We start from the raw sequence: 26,792 nt of genomic DNA, 5'->3' as shown, positions 1-26,792 counted from the left end.
GTCTGCTGCTCTGGAATATGGAAGAGTTTGTGTGGTACATGAAATGCCACCATTCCATCCTTGAATGAATTGTCTTATGGTGGGCAGGAGGCTGGAACATGCCTCATCTCTGGACTTTGTGGTCTGACCCAGCATTGGAAAGTTCTCTATTGTATCCAGGTGCTTGTATTTGCAAGGGGAAACTTTGGGGGGGGGGGTGAGAGAGAGAATATGCTGTCTCAGCCTAGAGAACATCTGCGAAGAGGCATTCTTACTGCCTCCACCAAGGATATGTAGATCATAATGATGCCAGGTGACATCATTTAACTTTAATCAAGATGAGTTGTGACTCACATAATAGCTTGGGTTATTTTATTATTGAGTTGTCGTCTTAAATATCCCCTCTCCAAAGACACATGTTTCAATGTGAGAGACTGCTTTGAAGGGAAGTACTTGGGAACTTTCTGCAGAGAGACTATTGCTATAAGGGCAGAGCTGCTACTTCCGGCTTTTGCCTGCTTTCTTACTGAGTTGAATTCGTTGATTGTCAGCAGGTAGGCTTGTTCAATAACCTGCTTTAAATATTTGTGGTACTTGGCAGGTTTCTCTTGATGACATTGTAGGCCTCATTGAGTGAAAGAGTTGGAAGATTCTAAGAAGTTACTTCCTGCTGGTGTCACACCACACTAAGTGATTAAGTTGCCCTCCATCGTGGAGGTGGTTGGAACTGGCATAGGACTGAAATCCTGTGAACATTTGGGCCCCATGATAGACATAGTCTTGTTTATGGACTATCAGTAGCATTCCAGCAGAGTAGTTTGTGTAAGCCCTAGAAGACCTTAGAAACAATATGCTCTAGACTTGTTTGTTTCATTTGTTTGTTTTTTCTCTGTATTGCTTAGTCAGTAGTTTTATTTCTAGTGCTTTTCCTATTCCATGTTCTTTTTCTGGATGTTTGCAACATGTGGAATAGCTCAGAAGTAGTTTTCATGAAAGACAAGGCTGGCAATCCCTGCTCTAGTTACAAATGCACATCACAGCCACAGTGGCAACTTGTGAGAAGCATTCTAACCATTTCACCTATTTGTGATACAAGATATATAAGAAACAGTTATCAAATTATTATTGAATTCACATTAGAAGTGTGCATGGAATTTTTAAATCCTATTTCTACATCCTTTTCATTAATTGTTAGCTTTATTATTTTTTGCCATTTATTTTTGTTTTATATTATATCAATGGGAGACCAAATTGGTCTTCTCTGGCTTGTAACTTTGGTGCTCTGTATCCAAATGACATGAAATTGAAGTCATCAGACCTGACAGATTTTAGAGGAATAGAACACAGGCATCTATATAGGACAAATTTTAAAAGGTGTAAATTGTATAGACTTTTCATTGATTTGAATGTGAAATCCATCTTTGAGGGGGTGAACAAACATGTGGACAAAGGCGACCCGATAGATGTTGTTTACCTTGACTTCCAGAAAGCTTTTGATAAAGTTCCTCATCAAAGGCTCCTTAGAAAACTTGAGAGTCATGGAGTAAAAGGACAGGTCCTCTTGTGGATCAAAAACTGGCTTAGTAGTAGGAAGCAGAGAGTCAGTATAAATGGGCAGTCTTCGCAGTGGAGGACGGTAAGCAGTGGGGTGCCGCAGGGCTCGGTACTGGGTCCCATGCTCTTTAACTTGTTCATAAATGATTTAGAGTTGGGAGTGAGCAGTGAAGTGGCCAAGTTTGCGGATGACACTAAATTGTTCAGGGTGGTGAGAACCAGAGAGGATTGTGAGGCACTCCAAAGGGATCTGTTGAGGCTGGGTGAGTGGGCGTCAACGTGGCAGATGCGGTTCAATGTGGCCAAGTGCAAAGTAATGCACATTGGGGCCAAGAATCCCAGCTACAAATACAAGTTGATGGGGTGTGAACTGGCAAAGACTGACCAAGAGAGAGATCTTGGGGTCGTGGTAGATAACTCACTGAAAATGTCAAGACAGTGTGCGTCTGCAATAAAAAAGGCCAATGCCATGCTGGGAATTATTAGGAAGGGAATTGGAAACAAATCAGCCAGTATCATAATGCCCCTGTATAAATCGATGGTGCAGTCTCATTTGGAGTACTGTGTGCAGTTCTAGTTGCCGCACCTCAAAAAGGATATTATAGCATTGGAGAAAGTCCAGAAAAGGGCAACGAGAATGATTAAAGGGCTGGAGCACTTTCCCTATGAAGAAAGGTTGAAATGCTTGGGACTCTTTAGCTTGGAGAAACGTCGACTGCGGGGTGACATGATAGAGGTTTACAAGATAATGCATGGGATGGAGAAAGTAGAGAAAGAAGTACTTTTCTCCCTTTCTCACAATACAAGAACTCGTGGGCATTCGATGAAATTGCTGAGCAGACAGGTTAAAACGGATAAAAGGAAGTACTTCTTCACCCAAAGGGTGATTAACATGTGGAATTCACTGCCACAGGAGGTGGTGGCGGCCACAAGTATAGCCACCTTCAAGAGGGGTTTAGATAAAAATATGGAGCACAGGTCCATCAGTGGCTATTAGCCACAGTGTATTTGTGTATATAAAATTTTTTGCCACTGTGTGACACAGAGTGTTGGACTTGATGGGCCGTTGGCCTGATCCAACATGGCTTCTCTTATGTTCTTATGTTCTTAGTCTTCTCTCTGCAGGGTTTGTTAGAAATGTTGCTTAAGAGGTGTTTTTGTTGGTCTTTAGACCCCTCTGCCCAAGGGAGTCTCAAAGAAACTTTCAATTGCCTTCCTTTCCTCTCCCCATGACAGCTACCTTGTGAGGTAGGTGGGGGCCGAGGGAGTTCAGAGAGAACTGTGACTGGGCCAAGGTCACCCAGCAGGCTTCATGTGGAGGAGTGGGGAATCAAACTCAGTTCTCCAGATTAGAGTTTGTCTTTCTTAACCACTAAAGAGCCCCGTGGCACAGAGTGTTAAAGCTGCAGTACTGCAGTCCTAAGCTCTGCTCATGACCTGAGTTTGATCTCCGGTGGAAGCTGGGTTTTCAGGTAGCCGGCTCGAGGTTGACTCAGTCTTCCATCCTTCCAAGGTTGGTAAAATTGAGTACCCAGCTTGCTGGGGGGAAAGTGGAGATGACTGGGGAAGGCAATGGCAAACCACTCCGTAAAAGTCTGCCGTGAAAACGTTGTGAAAGCAACATCACCCCAGAGTCGGAAACGACTGGTGCTTGCACAGGGGACCTTTCCTTTCCTTTTCCTCTTAACCACTATTTGTTGTTGTTCAGTGGCACAATTGAGTCCAACTCTTCACAACTGCATGGACCACATCATGCCAGGCCCTTCTATCTTTCACTGTCCTCCTAAGTTCGCTGAAATTCTTGTTTGTTGCACTGACAACACTGTCTAACCATCTCATCCTTTGCCATCCCTTTTTTCTTTTACCTTCAGTTTTTCCCAGCATCAAGGACTTCTCCAGTGAGTGCTCCCTTCTCATTTGGTGGCCAAAGTATTTGAACTTCAGCTTCAGTATATCACACATTTATTAGCTGCATATCAGAGAGCTTTCCAGTCAGCTACACTGCTATCTCTCCTCCCCCTCCCCCACTTTCTGTGCACTATACCAGCTATTCTGGCTAATCTGTCCACTGTGAAATGCCTCTGCTACACTATGTAAAGGAATTAAAGGACTTGGAGAAGTGAATGAAAAATTAAGCATGTAATGTTTTTCTGTAGTGTCGTCTTTTTTATTGTAAGAACAGAGTGTCTATATAGAGACTTCCTCTGCCTCAAAGCTTGATTTTCTGGGCTATACTTGCTTTTCATGCTCTGAAGTTTTTTCATTCCTCTCGTCTTCGCCACCTAATGGAGAGCCAGAAGCAGAGCTTCCACATTATTTCTTCTCCCTCTGATAAAGACGGAAGTCTGTGTTTGGTGTTGCTAGGGCAACTCTCCAGCAACAGAGGTTAGACGTGAGGCACCATCTCTCTCCCCCCTCCCCTTTGTGCATAGTGGAAAAGCATCTTTGAAAATATCACTGAGTTCTTCCTGGCAGGAAGACGTTGGCACACCAAACTCTTCTCCCACATGTCTCCTGATGAAAGTGGCCCTTCTCCCACATGTCTCCTGATGAAAGTGGCCCACTTCCAGTTGGAATTGGCCTGCTGGAAGCCAGTGGGATGAAAGGTGCCCCTCTGTCACTCTTAACTGGCCTGTCACAATATTCTATAGCCAAGTACCTGTTACTAAGCTGTTTTTCCCCTTGGTTTGAATACACTTGAAAATAGAACTGATTTATTTGTCGTATTAGGGCTGAAAATCGCAGGCTCTTTGTCTTAGGCCTTCTTTGGGCTCCTCTAAACTCTCCCCTTTCTTTTTTTTGCACTTGTTTTCTGATGTCACAGTTTCCAATTGTGTTGAATAACTTGAGAGACCATGAATTACTGGGTGCTGTACTGTTTCTGAAATCCCCATTTTATCACAACTCCAGGGAATGTAAAGACTCACATCTAGGCTCATCTTCACAGCTAAGTTGGCTTTTAAAGTAGGGCCCCTCCAAGCCAGGTCCAATTGTTAAATTATTCTACTTCAAAGAATTCAGGTTTTCACAGCTGGTAACATCATTAGGGTTTATAGAATCTTTCGGGATCAAGTGCCGTGTTCTACTGGAGAAAGTTTTCCTTCCAGACGTTTCGTTCTCAGCTGCGGAGAACATCATCAGTGGCGTTGCAGCCGGAGCAGGCGCTCAGACCTTCTTGGCTGCTGTGCACTCAATGCTGAAGTTGATTCTGCACCCCCCCCCCCACTGCAGTTCTGATCAGAATTGGGCCCCTATGGGGCTGTAGTTCCCACAGGGAACTTGTAGCTGCTGGCTGACTCCAAGTCCCTGTGATAGCGATGAGTTAAATATAACAGCTAGTTTGGCTCCTAAAGCCACAGTTTAATCTGAGCCTGGATTCTGTGGAGGGATGGATGGGGCAAACAATCATGACAAGACTGAGGTGCTGTAGGCTGTGGTTCAGTAACTTGGAGCAATTTGGAGAACAGATGTGAATGAAATTAGCAGAGATATTTTAGCATAATGCATTATGAATGAATGAAAAAGGCAAAATGAATTGAAACATACAGAGTATCGGAAGGTGTATCTTGACAGTATTTACCCACTGTATAGTACACTGGCAACAGACGGTCCCTGGAAGAAGAGCTTTAAACCTCAAAACGACATATGGGCTGGTTTTTATGAGCGTTGGACTTCAGCTAAGACTATCAATTGCTGTGGACATTGTTCACCAAAGAGTCAGTAGGAATAAGAGTGGTTTGTGGTGGATGGTGATTTTTTGTATGGTTTCTCATGATTTGTATGGACATATTATTTATATTGAATTTTGAATTTGATACTGAATACAGAGTGTTAACATATACTGGTCTAGTTGCTTTGTAATTTTTGCACGGAGAGGTTTTCTGTTGTGTTATAATAGTTCCTCTGTGGTCCCGATAGCCTGTCACAGTTTAATCTGAGCCTGGATTCTGTGGAAGGATGGATGGGGCAAACAATCATAACAAGACTGAGGTGCTGTATGCTGTGGTTCAGTGACTTGGTAAACCACCTCTAAATGTCTCTCACCTTGAAAACCACATGTGGTTTCCATAAGTCCAGTGCAATGTGACAGAAGTTTCCACCTCCATTTAGTTTGTGCTAGTTAAGTTATACTCTTCACCAGGGTTCTAGCAGGAGCTCCTTTGCATACTAGGCCACACACCCCTGATGTAGCCAATCCTCCAAGAGCTTACAGGGCTCTTAGTACAGAGCCTACCAGGGCCGGCATGTGGGGTTCTGCCGCCAGAGGCAGAACCTCAATGCGTGCCCACCCCCCTTCCACAGGGGAAAATTTTCACATGCACGCAAAGCATGCTCACACAGCATGATGATGTCACCCAGAGGTGACATCATCGCACCAGTTACTAAAGTGCTGTTGTTTCTGGGCACTGAGGGGTGGGGGAATCCTTCCGACCCCTCAGCACCCAGAGAATGCTGAAGCCTGAAAGCGCTGTTGTTTCTGGGAGCTGAGAGGCCGGGGGAGTTCCTCTGACCCCTCAGTGTACAGTTGGAGGCTCAGGGATGGTGTGAGCGGGGAGGGGGTGCCCGCTCTGTGCCCCTGTCGGGAGCTGGCGCCTAGGGCACCCTGAGACCTACAGTAAGCTCTTGGAAGACTGGCTACATCAGGGGTATGTGACCTAATATGCAAAGGAGCTCCTGCTAGCATTCCACCCCTGCTCTTCACAAAATAACAAAAGTATATTTTCAGTGCCTTTTTTTCAGCAGCACTTTGAACTACATTGATAGTATGATGTTCCTCTTTCTTATTATGACCTTGCATCTCTGTTCTATACAGTTGCTTTTGGGTTTAATATCTGTCTCTATCTGTCTCTATTTGCTGGTTTTTATATTTTCTCTTTCAAATAACTCTCCTGAATATTCCTGAAAGGCAGTTTCTAAAATAACTACTATCAAGCTGTGCATGGCTGTGTTCTTGTTCTTGTGCCATGCCTCCCTTTAGAGATTAGGTAGGAATATTTATGTGGTTTTGTTACCTCAGGTCTAATTTCTTTGCTCCACTTCCTGCAAATCCATATTAGTGCTACACTCCTTTAAGGCAACCCATTAGAAGACTTCCATATGAGGAAAGAACAAAAACCTAAGATACTGTATATATTTGTTGCTATGACCTTTTGTCCTAATTTCACTGAAAGCGGATCTAAAGCAATGTTCTAACTCCATTCAAAGTTGTGGAGATCTAAACCTCATTTTATGACATTGGAGTAGCTATTCCAGCTGATGCTGAAGAAATAAAGTTTGGTTTTGACAACAAACTTTGATTAATGCAAGCACTTCTATAAATGATTGAGACGGTTCAAAGATCTGCTTTTGCAAGGTGAAGTATTTACGTCATCTCTCTCCCCTGCCCCAGACTGGAAAGCAAAAGCTGTTATGGGACTGTCTTCTCTGCTATGTCCCTGGAAGAGCATTACGCTTTACTGGTCGAAATTTACCAGTGATCCCTGGCCCTAAAGAGGTCTGGCTGTCCTCAACAAAAGGCCAAGATTTTCTCAGTCCTGGCCCCAACCTGGTGGAACTCTCTGCCAGAGAACATCGGGGCCTTGTGTGATCTTTTACAGTTCCTCAGGGCCTGTAAGGCAGATGTTCCACCAGGCTTTTGATTGAGGACAGCACCTGTTGCTGAAGTGGCACCTCAATCCCCCCCCCCTTTGGTGAGGGGGTCCCCTAAGTGCAGAAATCTGAATTGGAATACATTAATAGGACCTTGAGGTCAATTATCTGTTTCAGCTTAAATTGTTTTTATTGTTTTTTAAATGTATGTAATTTTATTTATTGTTGTACGTAGCCTAGAGCCCAGCACCAGATAGAATGGGGTGATTTATCAAGCTGAAATAAATAAGTAATAATCATAATAAAACATCTAAAAAGTAGTTTTCTTTTCCATCATATGCTCTTGGTAGGGGCTTTAGATTTGTTCATTTTAATGGCACCATTAAAAAAAGTTCATATGCTCATAAGTTCAATGGTATTTGGGCAAACACTTTTCGGGATTTGCATTTCTTTTCTGCATGGGGTCATTATGGGGAAAACTGCAGTAGTAGTAACTGCTGGAGTGTGTAAGAGACAAGGGTGGGCACAGTCCTAAAAAAAGGTGGTTTGGTTTGAAGTTCTGGGCAGCCCATAAACTGAAACCTGAAATGAGCTGAGCAAGCCCCACATGAACTGAACCAGTCAGCAAGTTTGGTTCCCCCTTTCTCCCAGCCATGGTGAGCCACAGCCGGGAGAAACAGGGCAGGGATTGTCCTGGAAGAGACTTCTCTTTCCCCCTTTTTCCTGGCCATGGCTTGCTTTGGTTTTGTCCCCACCCCACTTTGAGGTGGCAGGAAGCAAAACCAAAGGATTAAATGGTTGTCCCACAACAGCCAAACTGACCTGCCCCAAAATTCTGGTAAATGTTTGATAATGTGCCTTTCCTGGACATTGGTTCCCAAGCTCTGAATGAAGTTCAGCTTGAATTTTGGCTTGTGAGTTGGTTTGTGCTGATCCCTAGTGAGGGACATGGTCATTGGGATGTTGGTGTTTCAAATTATTGGGGATGATTGTATCAATGGTAATGAGGCAACGAGGCTGCACTCACTTGGAAGCCATGCGTCCTATTTTGGAAGGCTTTCCTTATTTAGTACTTCATGTGTGGGAAAGTAGGGTTGCCAGCCTCCAGGTGGGGCCTGGAGATCTCCCACTTTTACAACTAATCTTCAGCTGGCAGAGATCAACTCCCATGGAGAAAATGGCTGCTTTGAAGGACTCTATGGCATTGTACCCTGCTGAGCCCCCTCCCCAAACCCCAACCTCTTCTGAATCCACCCACCTCCAGATATTTTCCATCACAGACCCTAGCGGGAAGAGACTGTGATACTACACTCTGCATGTTCTCAGCGGCACAGATCCAGAAATACAGTAATCGGATTCAGCTTCACCATTAAAAAATAGATTCTGGAGCCTAAGTAATGATGACTGTAGCCCAGATGAATCCTTGTTCCTTGGTTAGTCAAACATAAGAGCATTGCACAATTTGGGGTGGGGGCTTCAGTCACCATTTGTTGTCTTGAAAGCAGCAGCTTCATTGCCAGGTGCAAGTCTAGTACACAAAAGTAGCTTTCTCATACCCCACTATGCAGAACACACAGGAGAGAGAAAGGCCCACAGGCTCACTGCCACTTAGGACAAAAGTAGCCAAATCCAATTGCATTAGCTGCAAGAACCAGGTCAAATTGCTTTGCTTCTCATCAGTCCCTTCCCACTTGTAAGGATGGGGGCAAGAATGAACAGTTAAGTAATGGGATGAGGGTTAGACATCGACTGGGGTGGGGAAGAGGGGAAAGATAGGAAAGTTGCATGATTATTTTTCCTCATGCAAGTCCACTAGAAATGCATAAGCAGACAATGTATCCTATTTCCAAGCAGCTTTGCTCAAAGGCAGTCTGCACGTAGCTTCTACACTGCAGCATTTCTGGGTTTATGTGTCTGAGCTTCTCTGCCAAGCTTTATTGGAGCTGAACAAGGCTGCCATATGCTAGAATTTAGCAGCATGACAGACGGATCACAATTACATGTTTGCTGTGGAACTTGACCTAGTTGAAAGCCCACTGCCAGTGCTTCAAGTGCCAGCTTGAATCCCCTGCCTGACTTTCTAGTTGCTGGGTTCTTGCACTTGGCTGCTTGGAGCTTTTCTTGAGGCAAAGCAGGATGAGGAGGACACAGACTGGCTGTGTGACTGAAAGAGGTTATTAGGTCATCCTCTCTAAATGATCTGAGACATTTTCATGTGCTACACTGAGGAAGATCTGGTTATGGGCAGAAGCACAATGGTGCAAACTACAGTAACCCCTTCCCCTGAATATATGCTCACCCACACACTCTCTCAGGTAGATTTGCTAGTAGGAAAGTCCTTATATTTCACAGCCTCATTTGTGCAGTAATCTAGGAGTGAAAATACAGTTTTAGGATTGACCTAATGTTCCCCTCCATATCTGGTCCCAACTGGAATGTACCCTGATAGCCTTGAAACTCTCATGACAGAGGAGTGTCGCCACCAAGCAGAGGTCTTGCCTCATGTGGAAGATGGGCCTTTTTGACTTTGTTGGCTGAAGTAAGCACATTTTGGACTGCCCTTTGTCCAAAGAGAAATTCTCTAATAATTAATGTCAAGCATAGTCTTAAAGTATCTCATCATCTCTTCTCTCTCTTGAAAATACCAGTTAAAGTAAATGATGGCCAATTCTGTCCTCATGGTGAGCAAACATCCCAAGTACACAAGTATTCACAAGGTTGTTGTTATTCGGTCGCACAGATGAGTCCGACTCTTTGCGACCCCATGGACAAAGTCACGCCATGCCCTCCTTTCTTCCACCATCCTCCGAAGTCTGCTCAAATTAGTGTTTGTTACATCAGAAACGCTGTCCAGCCATCTAATCTTTTGCCGTCCCCTTCTTCTTTTGCCTTCTGTCTTTTCCAGCATTAGGATACTTGTATAAATAGTATAGAAGGGAGGGGGGAGTTGCATAAGAACACACACTTTCCTGCTTCAAGACAGATGATGAAGTCCTGAACTCCTCAAGCATATAGGGAAGGACATAGCAACAGGATAACTTTAAGGTTAAAGTGGCACCTAAAGCTATCTTACCAGCAAGTCTGGCCTGAGACACTGGAAACTTTGATGGCATTTAGTATGAGTATCCAAGCCATAGATGGGCCTCCTGGGATTCCTTCCCAAGGAGGGAACCATATATCCCTCTAGTGTGGTCCTGCATTCAAATAGTTTAGAGCAATGTGGGAGGAAACTGCAGGAAAGTAGTCACCTTTTAGCTGTGAGGTAAACATCAATTTAATGTTATATCAGGGCCTGACACTCTTAACTTGCATGTTTGATTGCTGCAACTTTTTGCATATAATTGAATAAATGCTCATTTATGTGTCTTTGTGTTTTGAAAGTTCAGGTATGTTCTTACGGATCAGATAGCATGGTACCTTGCACATGTTGCCAAAATTCAAGTGATTAAATGCTGTTTTGTAATATGACAGGTAAGCCTCATATCTGTGTTTAACCTTCTGATATTTCTTTGCCAGCTCAAAGCAGAAGTATCTGGAATTGTTCATAAACTCATCCAGGATTATAATCCCAATGATGAAAAAAACAGGACCATTGAGAATGCATGGGACTACGTCCAGTCACAGGTGAGTTATCATGCAAGAAAAGGGGGGTTCATGCTGTGAGGGAGCCCTGTTAGGAGAGGCTGTGTCACACCTCCAGAGATTTTGACAAATTCATGTGTAGAACTTCCTACTTGTAAGCACTGGGTTTTTTTTACAAATGATGCATCCTCGAAAGCCCCTCCAAACTAGGAGTTCAACAGTGTGCCCACATGGATGTGTCTGGCTAGTATGTGTTGTCCCAGAGTTATCAAGTTAGCAAGAAATCAGATGAAACTGCCTCAAATTCAGGGTTTTTTGATCAGGAACGCAGTTTCAGCTGGCTTGGCACCAGGGTGTGTGGCCTAATATGCAAATGAGTTCATGCTGGGAGTTTTCTACAAAAAAGCCCTACTCGTATTTATGTGTGTGTGTGTGTTGCTGAAGGCTGTAAACTTCTTGGCATGTGATTTCTTGACTCCTTGAAATATTGCTAGAACCACAGTGATCACAGTTCATTTTTTTATCTGCTGTTTTAAATCCCAAGTTTTAAAAATGTAAAATGCCAATTCTGTCCAATAAAAATCCTTCTGCTTGGTCAGCTTTCACATTTTTAGGATCTTGGAACACTTAACCTGTTTGATTTCAATGAAACATTTAAGGTAGCTTCTAAAATTCTGACCTTTGTTAAGTTTACTATTTTCCCCTTGACAACCTTTTAGCTCAGAGCAGGTCTGCACATCTTGAGAACAATCAAGCTGAACTAGATGTGTATTGGGCCAGGTATTGAATATCCCCTTTTTAGCAAGCAGCAGAAATGGGCTGTTTTTTAAAGTCTTGGTACATCGTGCTGACCTGGTTTAGGTTGTCCTAGAATACAGGTCGGGAAGCTAACAGTTACTGCATAGGATTGCACTGTAAAATTCTGAGTACTTGCAGCAAAACATTTGGTTACACAAAGGTCTCAGAGGGGGGCATCTTCTAACTCTAGAGCCACAATTATGAAGCAAGTATTTGAGCCCACATTATGTCATATAAACCAAGAGGATTAAGGGTCAAGCAACATGGGGAAGATGACAATATTGTGGGGGTGATGATACTTTTTTAAATCAAAAAAATATGAGTTAAACAAGTGACATACATTATTTTTAAGACACACAAAATGCCTTAATGCTATGATGTGCCTGTCATAGGATTTCAAAATGTAACCTTCTGACTTGGACCTAGAGAAGTGTTCTGTGAGCTCCCAGACAATGCATTTCAAGGGCATTTGGGGATGTAGCTGGAAGTGGGAAGTGAGAAAGTCATTCAACGGATAGAAGTATTTGAACTCATAGAAACACTGCGCTGGATACATGCTCGTTTTTTGAGATGATGAATTCATAAACACATAAATTCATGAGCCTGTTCACAGGAAGGTCGGGATGCAAATTTTTGTTGTTCAGGGATACAAATAGAAATAAATTACATTTGTGGGGAGCGCAGAACAAAACCCCACTAAAATAAATAGAGTTGTGGAAGGTGCCTAAGATAATTAAATACTAACTTGTGCATTTAGCAAATGGAAGTCCGCATGGAATTTGTGTAAGGCATCTCATTTTTCCCTCCTCCATTCCCTCTTTCCCTTCTGAAAACCCCTATAGCCTCTCCCCTTTTCATACATCCTTCTCTCCCTCTACAGTTGCCTACCTTCAAATAAAGCATGAAGTTCTCCTGGAATTACAACAGATCTCAACTATAGAAATCAATTGCTCCCTAGGATTGCCAGGTTTGGAAATTCCTGGAAAGCAGGAGGTGGATCCTTGGGAAAGCAAGGTCTGGGGATGGAAGCAACCTCAGCAGGGTGTAATACCATAGAGTACACCCTCCAAAGATGCCATTTTCTCCAGGGGAACTGATCTCTGTCATCTGGACAGCTTTTGTAATTCTGGGTGATCTCCTGCCCCCACCTGGAGGCTGGCAAGCCTAGTTCTCCTGGAGGAAATGGCTGCTTTGGAAAGTAGAGTCTGTGGCATTACACTCCTGAGGTGCCTCATCTCCTCTTCTTTCCTACCCTCCCCAGGATCCACCCTCCCAATCTCTAGGAATTTCCTAACCTACAGTGCTGAATTAAACCCTGTGGAGGCCCCTAGGCAGTTGAAATCTCAGGGGCCCCCTTGCAAATTATCTCAGAGTTGGAGTGCCCGCCCCTCCACCCATGGCCCCCTGCAGCCTGCAGGCACCTTCTCAGAAGCCCCTTTGACAAAGCTGCAGGGAAGAGGCAGAGAGAGGCAAACTTGGTGATGACACCAGCAGCAGCCGCACCAGGCAAGTTGGGCAAAGAGTATCTCAGTTACTGGCTGCATGTGCAGGCTGGGAGGGGCTGCAAGCAGGAGGAAAACTGGATGGGGGGGGGGAGCTGGCCTGGGGCCCCTAAAGGCATGGGGGCCCATAGGCCAGTGCCTACTTGGCCTAATTGTTAATCCAGCCATGCTAACCTAGAATTAACAACTGTCTTCTGCTCACCTCTCCCCTTTCCCTGCCTCATTTTCTCCTTTTCAGTGATTCACCAATTTACCTTTTATCTGCCTCTCCCCTTCAGCAGTACTTGTTATTTATTTACTTCATTCTCCACATTAGGGCCTAAAGCAGCTTACATTATTTCCCTCTCCTCCTTTTTATACACACTAAAACCCTGGGAGGAAGGTTAGGCTGAAAATATGTGACTTGCCCAAAATCACCTGGTAAGCTTCCACAGCAAAATGGGGATTTGAACCTGGGTCCCACAGACCCAACTCTGACGCTCTAACCGCTACACTACACTGGCTTTCAACAGGTGGCTGCTGTTGAACAGCAGAAAGCAGCAAGACCCAGTTGAGTCATGCAGATCAGGTGGTATCTAGTTACTTAGAGGTTGATTCTTGACCTAGGTTTGGAAGCCACCAGGTGGGACCTGACAATCTCCCATTACAACTGAACTTCAGACAACAGAGATCTGTCCTCATAGAGAAAATTTCTGCTTTGGAATTATATTTGCTTTGGCATTTTATCATTGAGCTGTGCTAACTTTTGAAACTGAGAGAAACTGGGGGGGGGGGGGGTGTAATTCAGAGACTGTGACTCTATATTTGGAAGCTCTTGATAAAGCCCTCTGGCTGCATGTGGCAGCCTTAAAACGCACTAATGAGAATAGCTGGCTAATGTGTTGGGAAACATAAAAGTATTTCAACATCCGATTGGGGAAACATCTAAACATTTCAACATTCCATCATCCTTCACAGCCTACGTGGGATTCTATCCCTATGGAGAGTTTTGAACTGTGGACTCATTGAATACTCATGCAAGTTAAGATACTTACCTGGGATGTTAACTCAGTATATTGACCATAAAGAAGAAATATCCTGGTGTCTTCTGTAGCTCTTTGGCAACACAAATTTAGTGATAAAAGTATAACATCTATAAAAATATAAATTTACAAAGTTATTGTTGTATAACACAGTTTTGTTTGTTATCTTGGCATTTTATCAGGCTGAGGCCTCTCAATTCCTGCCTAAACCCTGCCCTTCTCAGACTCCATCACAAAATCTCCAGGAATTTCCCAACCTTGAGATGACAGCCCTAAGCCTGGTCTCAATAAGTCCTCCCACAGCGTAGGCCTGGAAAGGGCCCTCCCCCTTCCCCTGCCTTTTTACTTACTGAAACCCAGCTGTGGAATACTGTAGTTGCCTAGCAACTGCTACTGAGGGAATCCTTTACTTGAAATGACAAGATCTCCTTTTTATCATTTTCACCTTTTTTTATTTCACATTTCTCTGCAAATCTGGGGCCCTTTTTCAGGTTTGTAGAAAGATCTGTCTTGCCCATCCAATCAACAGGTTTAAGTATCCAAAGATTTGTCCAATTTTGCTATTATGTTGGTAAACAAGCTATATAGGAAAGATGAAATCAGATCAAAGTAATGATTTATTGACCAGTTAGGCAAAGACATACTATTTGACCAGCTTTTTGAGTCAACAGAAAACTTTCTCTGGACCCAGGTCAGAGTTCTGATGAACAGCTAGTTGGTTCTTTTGAAAGATTAGTAGAACTCAGTCAGTGGTCAACCAAACTTGGAATTCTATAGAACTGAGTGATAAGAACAATTTCATATAGTAATTTATCTGTGTAAAGACACAGAAAAAAATGATAAATAGAATAGGAAAACCCATCACTATGTTTAGAAGTCTTTTACATGCACATTTTAAAGCAGGGGCATCAAATATGCGGCCCAAGGGCCAGATCAGCCCCCTGGGGTGCTCTTATCAGGCCCGCTAGCAACTCACTGTCACCTGTTTCCTTCTCTCTCTCTTGCTTCCTTCTGCGTCACAACTTTCTTTGCCAGGCTTGCTCAATTGCACAGGAGCTACAGAGCAAAGCCTCTTATTTTCTCCATTGACTGACCAGCACATGAAACAACATGTACAAAACTTCACAATATCCATCAATTTCATGTTTCCCCCCTTGGTCTTAGGCTCAAAGCATTGACCATGAGATTTCTGTAATGAATGTCAATAAATCAAAAGTAGGCTTGCAACTAACAGATACTCACCTGATCAACACCTGAACAGCATACTCAAGATTGCTATAGCACAGACATTGTCTCCAGATTTTGAAGCAATAGTTCAGAGCAATAGGTGTAAGTTACCAGAAACTGTTAAATAAGCAAAATATCGCAAAAATGCTAATCCTTTAACCATATTTTAAGGTGTTTTTTTTAAATATGTTTTAACTGTGTGTCCTTTTAAAAGTTTATATCTCCAATACCTGGCATTACATTTTAAAACGCACATGGCCTGGCCTGACAAGGTCTAATTAATGTCAGATCAGGCCCTCGTATCAAATTGGTTTGACACCTCTGTTTTAAAGCCTTGTTCTGTTTTGGAGTGATCTCCAAAAGAGTAAAAGATTCCAGTAAGTGAATAAGGCTAACAGTTGGCCCTTCTAATGAGACTGATAGCCTGTAATAAGAGAAAATAGATTAGGGGACAGCTGAACTTGCTGCAGTTTTTATCTCTGGTTAAATGATTCCCCACTCAGAATATCTGTGCTACAACAGATATCTTTCCATTTATTCAAATACAAAACTGGATATAATAGGACAGAGAAAGGAGCAAAAGTTCTTTGGACTTAAAGAGTCCAACTGCTTGGATATGTGGTTGTCTTTGTTTTTCCTCTGAAATTCTGACTGAGCTCAGCTCATCATTCTGGAGCACAGTTTCTGTAAAATAAGCATTGAAGTCTCATTTTGATGTAACTGCCTAAATTAGGTATTCCCTTTGACAGGAATTAATTGTTGCACACACAAACTGTTCACGGGTTGCATTAAAGGAGAGCAAGCACATGAGCTCCATCATTTGGTGACTTGTGGTAGCTGTTAGAATATAAAGTTAGATTCAGGTGTAGCCATGTTGGTCTAAAGCGACAGAACAAAGTTTGAGTCCAGTAGCACCTTTAAGATCAACAAAGTTTAATTCTGGGTATAAGCTTTTGTGTGCATGCACACTTCCTCAGGTTATTGAATATAAAGTGTTCTTGAGTATCAGGGAAGTAGATGATTATTGCTACTACCCAGAAGTTTAAACTACTAGTGTTTTTCTTTTTAAAATCCGCACCAGGTATGCTTGCTCTCTCTGTGAAAAGTGTGTGGATTGTTCTGAACTTTCATATGAAGCCAGCATCATATGGAGCCAAAATTATAACAGCAACTGCATGGTGTAGGACCAGACATTATGAAAAAAAAGAGTGAAATTCTTGATGTTCCATTTGTGTATGACAAATGGAATCCTAGGCTAGGCTAGGATTTCTTTGTGTGGGCTTTTTTTGTGTAGGAGGGGAGGCTATACTCTTGTTCCAACATGAGGTGCAGTTGATCCCAAAGCTGCTTCATGGCACTGGTGGAGTCACTGACAAGAACCTCATTCCATAATCAGTTGCTCCCTGCAGCTTCTGTTCATGTATGTAATGTAGACTCTGATAATTCATATTGGGAGTCTGTTATGTGCTTGAGAAAAAAACACCAGTATTTCATATGCCAAGCTTATTGTCCAGTTTCCATGCACTGACTTTGTCAAATCTTTGAATGGTCTGTCTGATGCATTTTATTTTTAAAATTTACATAGATAAAGAAGTGTTAGACAACAAGCAAACACATATGTTGCATTTACTATACAGAGCACAAATATAGGAGAGTTATTGTATCTGAATTATTTTTTTGTGTAATACTAATGTACAAAGAAAACAACAGCTATGAAAAGAGTCCTGGCTCTCACTACAGGCACTACTTTTATTTTGGGTTTTTAACTCCTCCTCAATGTATTTTTAGACTTACTTTTTTCTGCAAACCTGTGGCTTTTGTAGTTAGAAATAATTGTCTCCACTCCACAGATTCAGCCACATGGATGCTTTGATAATTATTTTGCTTTACATTTAGCTTTCTTGCTGTGGCTGGACTGGCCCCGAAAACTGGACACAGAACACAGTCCTTTTGGAGAAAAATCAGACTTCATATCCTTGCTCTTGCAAAAATAGCTCAAACGACCCTCTGTCTTATCAGGGCTTCTGTAATTTAGGCATTGCTTCTAACCCCAATGCAACATTTATTGACTGGCCAGTTAACAAGCAGGTATGTATGTTTCTTAGTTCATTGTTTTGTATGTATTCAGAGATCAAGCAAGACTTTTCTGGACTTCTTGTTTGTTTACACTGACATTATCTGTTCTTTTTGCACATTTTTATTTTAACTGGATATTCCCCAGGGTTCACAATATGGAAATTAATGAAATTTGCATGACACACTTACTCTTACTATAGATCTCACTGAATAGTAGCTAAATAGAACCTCTATACTTAGAAGCATGTGAGGAACCGGTCAGGGTCAGCTTGGAAGGGTGACAACTGAGAGTTTTTTCCCCAGTCACCTTCCCTAAGCCACATTCACAGAAATCCTGTCAGAAATATATAAAGACTAGGCACCAGACGTTTTAAAGTTCACAAAAGAATATTTATTGGTTGACAAAAGATACGGGAGAGGGATGACATAATATTAATTAGTTGTATTCATACTCCACACCAAATCTTTAATGGCATAGCAGTTACGAATAAAAATACACAGAATACAAAAATTTAAACATTGGAGATAAAATCAAAATGAAACTGAGATTACAGATGCATTCATACATGGTCAGATTTTAATTTAAGCATGTCAGCCAAAAATTTTGCCACAGCCTCGCTAACCTCCCCCATAGTATCGTTCAATAAGTAATAACAGGGTGGCAGAATAGACAAATCTAGGGAGAAAGAAAGATTGCAAAATAAATCTTTACCGAAATTATGATAAATGGAACAGTCAAGTAATATATGCTGAATTGAGTTGGGAATATTCGCTCCACAGGAACAGAGTCTGTTGCCTAAAGTGACTCGATGATATCTCCCTTGTAAAACTTTGGAGGGAAATGCATTTAGTCTAGCCAGTATAAATGCCCTGCGATGACTTGAAATTGTAAAGTCTGATAGATAATGGGGCATTTTGCCACAGAAAGCATAAAGACCTAAGGATGCTGGGGAGCAAATATAAGGGCATAGTTTCATTTCCTCCAACTCCAACAATCTCAGTTTAATACATCTGAAGATATATGACTCATCAGATGTAAAAAAATCATCAACCTCTATCCCCAGCTGGTTAAGTTTGGACATAAGAACTGCTGACCAGGATGAAATATATGGGCTTCTTTTCATGCAATCCAGAAGGCTGTTAGGATCTGTTCTAACGTGAATTTTGAGCCAGAATTTAAACACTACAATCCAGGCTTTTGTCTCCACCAAAGACTGACCCACTTCAGAGCAGAGAGCAAAGTAGGACACACATTTTGGCATACCAGTAATTTGTCTAAAGAATGAGGCTTGAATGCCCTCCACTTTCCTGGTAAATGCTGAGATCCATGTAGGGATACCATAGAGAATTTGGGCTAGCGTTTTAGCTTTGAACACTTTAATAGCTGCCGGAACTAATTGGTTGCCCCTAGCAAAGAAAAATTGTTTAATTTGAGCAACCAAACATTTAGCCAAGTTGACAGTATTGTTATGATGTGAAATCCAGCTTAACTTGTGGTTAAAAGTGATCCCCAAGTATTTAAATTTTTTTGTTTGCTCACTTGTTGAGTTGCCAATAAACCATCTCTGTGGGTGCCAGCAGTATGAAAAGACAACTACTTTAGATTTGGCATAATTGACAGAGAGTGAATTACAATTACAGTAATCATAGAAGGCATTCAAATACCTTTGCAGGCCCACACTTGGGCAAGAGAGGATGGTAGTATCATCGGCATAAAGTAATAAGGGAACTACTCGGCCTGCTAGTTTAGGCGGATGGCCATTAATAGGGTTCAAAAATTGTACCAGGTCAGTTAAAAATAAATTTAAAAGATGCGGAGCCAGCACGCAACCTTGTTTAACCCCCTTTAAAACTGGGATTTTGCTAGTCAGGTCACCGCTAGAAGAAAATTTCACTAGGCAAAAAGTATTAGAATAAAGTTTCCTCAAGAGAAACAGCAAATGAGGGTCCATTCCCAAGTAACCTAGCTTAATCCATAGTTGGGCTCTATCTATTGAATCAAATGCACCCTTCAAGTCGTTGAAGACAGCATATAATTTTTTTGTCCCGGTATGCATATATTTTTCAGCAAGGAAGGCCAGAGTGCAACAATGGTCCATAGCAGATTTGTTCAGGACCTATGATGTTGCTTAGGCGCATCCAGTCAGTTAATTGGGGTTCTAAATGTTTGGCATACAATTTGCCCACTATAGATAATAAACTAATGGGGTGGAAATTTTCTGGTAACTCCAACTCCCTCTTTTTGTAAATTGGGATAATTATAGAATCAAGCCAAGAGTCTGGGATGAAGCCATGCAGATCAGTGAAAGAGAACAATTTTGCAAGGGGCAAGAGCCACCAATCAGCAAACTCTGTGAATACCTCAGCAGGAAGGCCATTGGGGCCTGGTACTTTACCCACTTTTAAATCCCTTAATAAATCACTGATTTCTAGAGTTACTGGAGGCCAGACTGGCATATCAATAACTGTGGGGTTTACTAAGATAGGAGGGGATACACATGGAGCAGCAAAAATGTTAGAGAAGTAATCAACCCATGTTTGCGCAGAAATATTTGCGTCAGTAACAGAATTGTTTTTTAGATTACCGAAAATGATTCGCCAGAAAGCCTTAATATCATTAGATTTTATCGAGTGGTAAAGAAGAAGATTCCTCCTCCACTTCTCCTGGCCGCTTGCCCGAAGCCATTAGGAGGGTTCTGTTGGATGGCAATTGGCACTGTTCTGATAAAAAATATAAATAAAACAAATACCAGACAACTCAGGTCTTAAAACTTACAGATAAAAGCCACAACATCTGCTAAGAATATCTTAAAATGTCTTTAAAAGCCAAATTTGTCAGAACCAACACTGTAGCTGACTGCACTTCGCCATGTTGTCCCCCGTCTCCCAATTAGTTGTATTAAAAATAAATCAGTTGACAGGCAGGTGGTTGGCAAATAATCAAACATTAAACACTAAAGGTTTATAAGGCTGAGATAACATAAAAATAAATATAGCACTGACAGGCTTTAGAACTATACAATACCCTTGGACAGGCAGGCAGTGCCTACTGAGCACTAGGAATGCTTTGCAGTTCAGATTTAATAGCCCTCTGCTCTGGCTTCTCAAATCATAAAAATAATAAATTGACAGTCACTCTTTTTCACACACACTGAGAACTCCTGATTGGTGTCAGATTAATTCTCCCACACAGACATACACACTAGCTTCCAGGACTTACGCCTCTGAGAGCTAATACCAGCCCCTCATTCCTGTGTGTCTCAGCCCCAGCTAGATTCCTTGTCTGAATTCTTGGGATCCCCTTCTAGCCACCAGAATCCAGTCCTCCCTCCAGAGTGTTTGAGTGATCTCAGTTTATACAAGGAGTCTGCCTAGACATGCCGGCAGAACTCCCACAGAGAGTTTTCCTCACAGAAGGTGCCTGGTTTTGCCCCCTTCTGACTTCAAACTCTCAGACAGAAGCTCAGCCCAGCTCTGTCTCTACAAGGAACTCAGCTCCACTTGCTGTCTCAACTCCCTTCCAGTTGCTTTCACAACTGATCAGTTTCAGTTCTCTCTGAACTCCTCAGTTCTTAGACTGATCTCCACAGTTCCCAGTCTGAACTGAACTGTTCCAGTCCTAAAGCTCAACTCTCAGGCGTTTTATTTCCCTCCAAGCATCTCTCAATTCTCTACAGTTCCATTACTATACTGTGGCCCAGCCAATTGTTGCAAGGCTGGTTCCCCAGCTTCCAGGCTAACTTGCCTGAATCCGTCACATGTCCCACCCTTTAAGATCATTGTTCTTGGGTTTAGTTATCTGACTTTTCCCAGAACAATGGGTACATGCATTGCAACAAACCAAACCTTTTGCAGTTTCAAAACATACAAAAAACACTATATAAAACACATTGCCTTCAAAGCTTATAAAAACAGACTTACCAAACACAATATACAAAATCAGTTTTCAGGTTACTTTTGCATTCTGGATAATGCATCTGCAATTATGTTTTTTTTTTAAAGTTTTGCAAATTCCTTTTATCAATCACTTTTGTTTCTGTGTACCTTATACTTTATAAACAATATAAAACAGTTTAAGCCCATAGGACTGCTAGAAAAAACTAGTTGCATGAACCATTTTGTCTCTCTTAACATTTGCATTACTTAAACATGTTACATTAGAAGCTTTCTGGACCTCTTTGTCTGGTTCTTCCCAGGCCCTTCTAGATTTCAAAGACAAGTTGTCTGCTTTCTTGTAACTGTTCTTGAAGAATTACGTTCACGTTTTCTCCACTGGAACCTGGTGAGGATGGCTTGCGCCTGCCCTGCTGGTCTTTAGACAGGGCTGAGACCAAACCCACTTCACCAGGGATTGCAGCTGACTAAAGGAGGCATGTTTAACTCAGCCACAGTGTATATAATGAGTGAAGTGTTAGTAATGGAAGCATGCTTCAAGCCCAGGCTTACTAACACAGCAATTACATAACAGGCCTACTAACAGTGAACACAGCAAATTTATAACACAGCAAATACTTAACAGTTTAAATTCCAGTTCTTCCTCTGGAGATTCATAACCTTAAACACTTGTTAATTCTTCTTCAGGGGTGCATGGAAGGTGTGGAGAACTGGGTACAAGAGAACCTTGGCATCATTCTAGGAGTCTGCACAGGAGTTGCTGTTATTGAGGTAAGCACCTTTCCTCATATTCTAGAAGAGCAGAGTTCCTGCTTCATGTAGTCTAATGCAAAAGCAATGTATGGGGTGCTCATCACAATGCTTACCCTGGCCATACGGTCATCTCATATTGTACAAGCACTAGGTGGCTTGTGAAAATGGATTCCCCCTGTCCCCTGAAAAATAGCCTAGGTAGGTGTGTCCAAAGTTCATATTTTGAGATCTCCCCATCTTGTAGCTCTGAATTAGTTGTTGGTTGCTCAAAACAATTGTTGAAATTTTGTACATAATGAGTACAAATAACACTTTCCTGTCCCCCCTCCACCTTCAGCTGGAAACTGTAACTGAATAAAAGTAGTTTAATAAAGTAGTTAAGAACCTAGTCATACCTGATTTATTGTGGCTTAATTTTTTAAAACTGGGTGTTTTCATTAAAAGCAAATAAAGGGAAAATTGCAAATGAAGATATCAGAGAAGAAAACAGTAATCATGAATCAATTTCAATGAATGGGATTTGGACTCAGGTCCAAGTTTAACTTTTAGTGAGAGTATCTCTCCTTCCTTCCTTCCTTGGGACTCTCAAATATGAAAATGTTTATGTAGTACTGTCAGTATACAAGTGACTTTATAGAATAACAAGCTAACGACAGGACCAGATCTGAATCAGTTCTAACAACTGGGAACACAGAGTGGGGAGATGCAAATGAAATAAGAGATACATTTGGCAGATGCATTTTAATGGAATTGTGGTCATTTTTGGTACAGGTGAAAAGAAAGGCTTTACCAAAAGAATGGGTTTTAAGTAGAAACTTGATTTTAAAAAGACATGATCTTTGTATCATCTTCCTTCCCGCAATATATTTGTAGTTGGTTGCCCTTCTAATTTTTCTTTCTCTCTTGTAGCTGCTGGGAATGGTGCTTTCCATCTGCCTCTGCAAGAACATACATACTGAAGACTACACCAAAGTGCCCAAGTACTGAGACTGCTGGCCTTAGGAATTGCCCCAGAGCAAATGGACCATTTCTTTCCTTGTACCCAGACTGTCTTCATTACTTAGCATTCCGCCTGTGATATGCAACATTGCTGTGGATCTCTTAGGCTGCACTGCAGCTGTGAATTCTTTGAGGGATCTGGGCTTGGGTAGCCCCCCCTTCCTATCTCTTGACTGTTCTTCCATGAAGCAGGCTGCTTAAGTCTTCCTGTACTCATATGATGCCCTGCACCTTTACTGTCAGCACTGTGCTAGACAGTCCTTTATTTTTATCTATGTTTTGACCCATTGTGATTAGACTTAGAGTAGTCCTTCCTGCAGCCACTGACTACCAGTGCTGTACGTATGTAACTCTTGCATTCTTCAAATAGGAAGAATCTTCAGGATCTTGATAATTGGTGGTGGCATACAAGTGTGGCTTTTTTCAAACACACATGCTGTAGAAAAACACATCCTTTCTCTAATTGATCTGACACCTCTGCCCTTCTCTGCTTCGTCAAGCCTATTGAATTTTCTCTAGACTTTTATGTTGTATAGATTGCTGTGTCTTCCCCAGAATGGCACCTTTTATTTTATTGTTCAATCTTGGTTGGTGACAATCACCAGCTCCAAGTTGGTCCAGACACAAGCTTATTTTTTTTACCAAAGTCCCCCTCTGGATGAGGAGGTGATGCTTGAGGGGGAAGGGACTTGGTATGTCTTTTTCTCTGCCATCTTCTTTGTCTTACTGGATCATTTAACTTGGAGGCACTTTAGAGACTGTGCACACAGCATGGGTGAGTCTGCACAGGCTCAGTGGGATATGTTCTTGGGTTGCCAACTTTTATAGTGGTGATGATTAAGATATCTATTTTTCCAATATGAATCTTCCACAGTTCGTTCTTCTTCCTTTTTTGCCTTAGTGATGTAATTGGTATCTGGAATTCCTGGATTATCTGAACAACGGGTTAGTTGGGCAAGCAGGTGAGAGAAAGACCACTGCTCTGCTCATGACATACATCATACATATTAGATAGCTGTGACTCCTTCCCATTGGAGCCACGTGACTTTGGAGTTGCCAAGATTGCCATTTGAACCATGATGTGTGTGCAGGAGGAACTTGCTCTCTGGGTTTCTGTACTGGAGGAAGTGTCTACATCCCATAGTCATACAGTGGAATTCCTTAAAGTGAAATTTAGAAGTAGATGAAAGTCACAAGTACATGTGGTGATCACATTTTGAGCAACAGTGTTTATTTGGCCAGATGGCACAATGTTTCAATTTCGGACCAACCTAGTAAATCACAGAAAATGGACAAAAGCTGTTCATTTCCTTCTCTATACCAAGTCCTTAGCCTCTGTGAATACTTGGTTTACTGGGTCTGTACATTATTGCTGTTCTTTTTCTGAATTGAGGAGGAACACAAAGTACATCTGAAAATTTATTATCCAAAGAGGCTCTGTGGCATAGAAAATCTAATGGGACAAGTATCTAAATAAAGGACTTAAAATATAAAAATATAACCTTGAAGAAGGATTTTAATAGGCTTCAAGTAGCTGGTTTAAAGTTTCCACCTATGTAAAAGTATGTTGTGTATCCTACAAGACATGAAGGCAATGGATTTTTTTTATATATTATAGATGGTTGATGATGCACACATAAGGTAGATTAGATGGTCACAATTTTGCTTTGAATATCAGGCTAGAGTTCTGTGCAGTAAAAGACAAGAATAATCCAAGGAGAATGTTTTTTCATCCATAGTTGCAATACTTCTGTATAAAGGTTCTGGCTAGCAATGAGGCTTGTAAAGGGGTAAACAGCAAATCTAAATGCTGTAATTCCCAACATGATTTCTTGTGTTAATTTCTTTCAGTCTGGTTTTTCAATTTTTGAATTGGTTGTAAAGCTCAGTTTTTGTATTCACCTCTTTTGCTTCAACTGAAAAGCCGCTTCCTTGATAAGCAGTTTGTTCTATGATATTGTTCTCATGTTTTGATTTGGCTCTCTGCAGAAGAAAAGTGGAGCTCCTTCAATCCCCCCCACACACCTTTTTTGTTTGTTTGTTTTTTGTTTTTAGGAACCTCTTCCAGGTGGAAGAAATGCATGTACAGATTTAAACAAATAATGGGTGGGTATTTCAGTAATAAAAATATTTGCTACAAAAAAAATGTCAATGTGTGTAGATTTGGTATATCCTTGTGGTATTAACATAAATTTTGAGTGACCCTGGAGTATTTGAAGATGCTAAAAAGAACACAGATCTGTTAGGTAGTATTTGTGCAGATGGCTACTGCTGGAAATAGCAAAGTAGACAGACTTTTCCATTTGACAAATAGTTATGGATTGACACAAAGTGTGCATAGTGCTGCTAAGCATAGTTCCTGCAACTTGGTTTTATAGCAGTGCTGCATGCTTAACTATCCAAGTGACTAGGACAATACCAGCACTACTTTCATGAGGTTACAGTTAATAGGCAAGGGGGTTTCTTTTTATGTACAAGACTTGGATAATGGGGTGGATGACAGCAAGACATCTTTCCCTAATCATGGGGTGACTAAATATGAGATGGCGGTAGTAGAAATCCTGTATTTTTTAAAAAATCATAGACAATAGGAAATTTTCATAGATGCAGCTTTTCTCACCACTAGAAGAAAAATTTCACTTGTTGGAAATTTCATCCTCACTGCTCTTAAAGGTTATCAGCAATTTTTACTCCACTGTACTAAATTACACTGCAATGGGACACAGTATTCTTGTAGAATACTGTCTTTTCCACTAGAGGGTACTAATGCCATAGGAAAATCCTAGTTAAAACTACCAGGCAAGCAAACCAATTTGGCTGTTGTATTTTTGGAGTTGAACATATACACTGGAGACCCTCTGCATATTGAGTGGATAATATATGAAGTTCCTACATTTCATGGCCTACACAATCAACTTGTTCACATTTTCATGTTTTCATATGATTGTCCAGGATAGCTTTTTGTGCAAATCCAATTGCTAAGCCATATTAACTGCATTAAATAATGCATATTAACTTCATTAAGTAATGGTATGCCTGCTGACTGTAAATATTGCCTCCACTCTCCGTATTGCTAGTTCTGCTTTAGTACCCTGGCTGTGATTACTAAGAGCCAGCATGGGTTTCTCAAGAACAAGTCCTGTCAGACTAACCTGATCTCTTGTTTTGAGAAAGTGACTACCTTGCTGGATCAGAGGAATGCTGTAGACATTGTTTATCTTGATTTCAGTAAGGCTTTTGATAAGGTTCCACATACTGTCCTTGTTGACAAGTTGGTAAAATGTGGTTTGGATCTTGTTACCGTTAGGTGGATCTGTAACTGGTTGACAGATCGCATCCAAAGAGTGTTTGTGAATGGTTCCTCATCCTCTTGGAGAGGAGTGACAAGTGGAGTGCCTCAAGGATCTGTCCTGGGACCTGTTTTGTTCAACATCTTTATCAATGATTTGGATGAAAGAATAGAGGGAATGCTTATTAAATTTGCCGATGATACTAAATTGGGAGGGGTTGCAGATACAGTAGAAGTCAGAAACAGGATACAGGATGACCTTGACAGGCTGGAAAACTGGGCTAAAACCAATAAAATGAATTTTAACAGGGATAAATGTAAAGTTCTGCATTTAGGTAGGAAAAATCCAATGCATGGTTATAGGATGGGGGAGACTTGTCTCAGCAGTAGTAAAAGGATCTCGGGGTCTTAGTGGACCATACGCTGAACATGAGTCAATAGTGTGATGCGGTGGCTAAAAAGGCAAATGCAATTTTGGGCTGTATCAACAGAAGTATAGTGTCCAGATCATGTGAAGTGATGGTATCA

The 26,792-nt window shown here is 41.6% G+C and overlaps 1 protein-coding gene across 1 annotated transcript in view; it reads left to right on the top strand.

Moving 5' to 3' along the window:
- Positions 1 to 25,121, top strand: part of CD82 (CD82 molecule) — a 97,194-nt gene extending 72,073 nt beyond the window's left edge. Inside the window, exons 6-9 of the mRNA XM_060261328.1 lie at positions 10,639 to 10,746; positions 17,150 to 17,341; positions 21,911 to 21,994; positions 22,886 to 25,121. Coding sequence (XP_060117311.1) covers positions 10,639 to 10,746; positions 17,150 to 17,341; positions 21,911 to 21,994; positions 22,886 to 22,963 — 462 coding nt within the window. The 3' untranslated portion in view covers positions 22,964 to 25,121. The remainder of the gene's footprint in view (positions 1 to 10,638; positions 10,747 to 17,149; positions 17,342 to 21,910; positions 21,995 to 22,885) is intronic.
- The last annotated feature ends 1,671 nt before the right edge of the window (positions 25,122 to 26,792 follow it).

This window comes from Heteronotia binoei, chromosome 21 (assembly GCF_032191835.1).
Source record: "Heteronotia binoei isolate CCM8104 ecotype False Entrance Well chromosome 21, APGP_CSIRO_Hbin_v1, whole genome shotgun sequence".
Classification (NCBI taxonomy): domain Eukaryota; kingdom Metazoa; phylum Chordata; class Lepidosauria; order Squamata; family Gekkonidae; genus Heteronotia; species Heteronotia binoei.
Note: the sequence above shows the minus strand (reverse complement) of the source record. Positions and strands in the feature narration are given on the sequence as shown.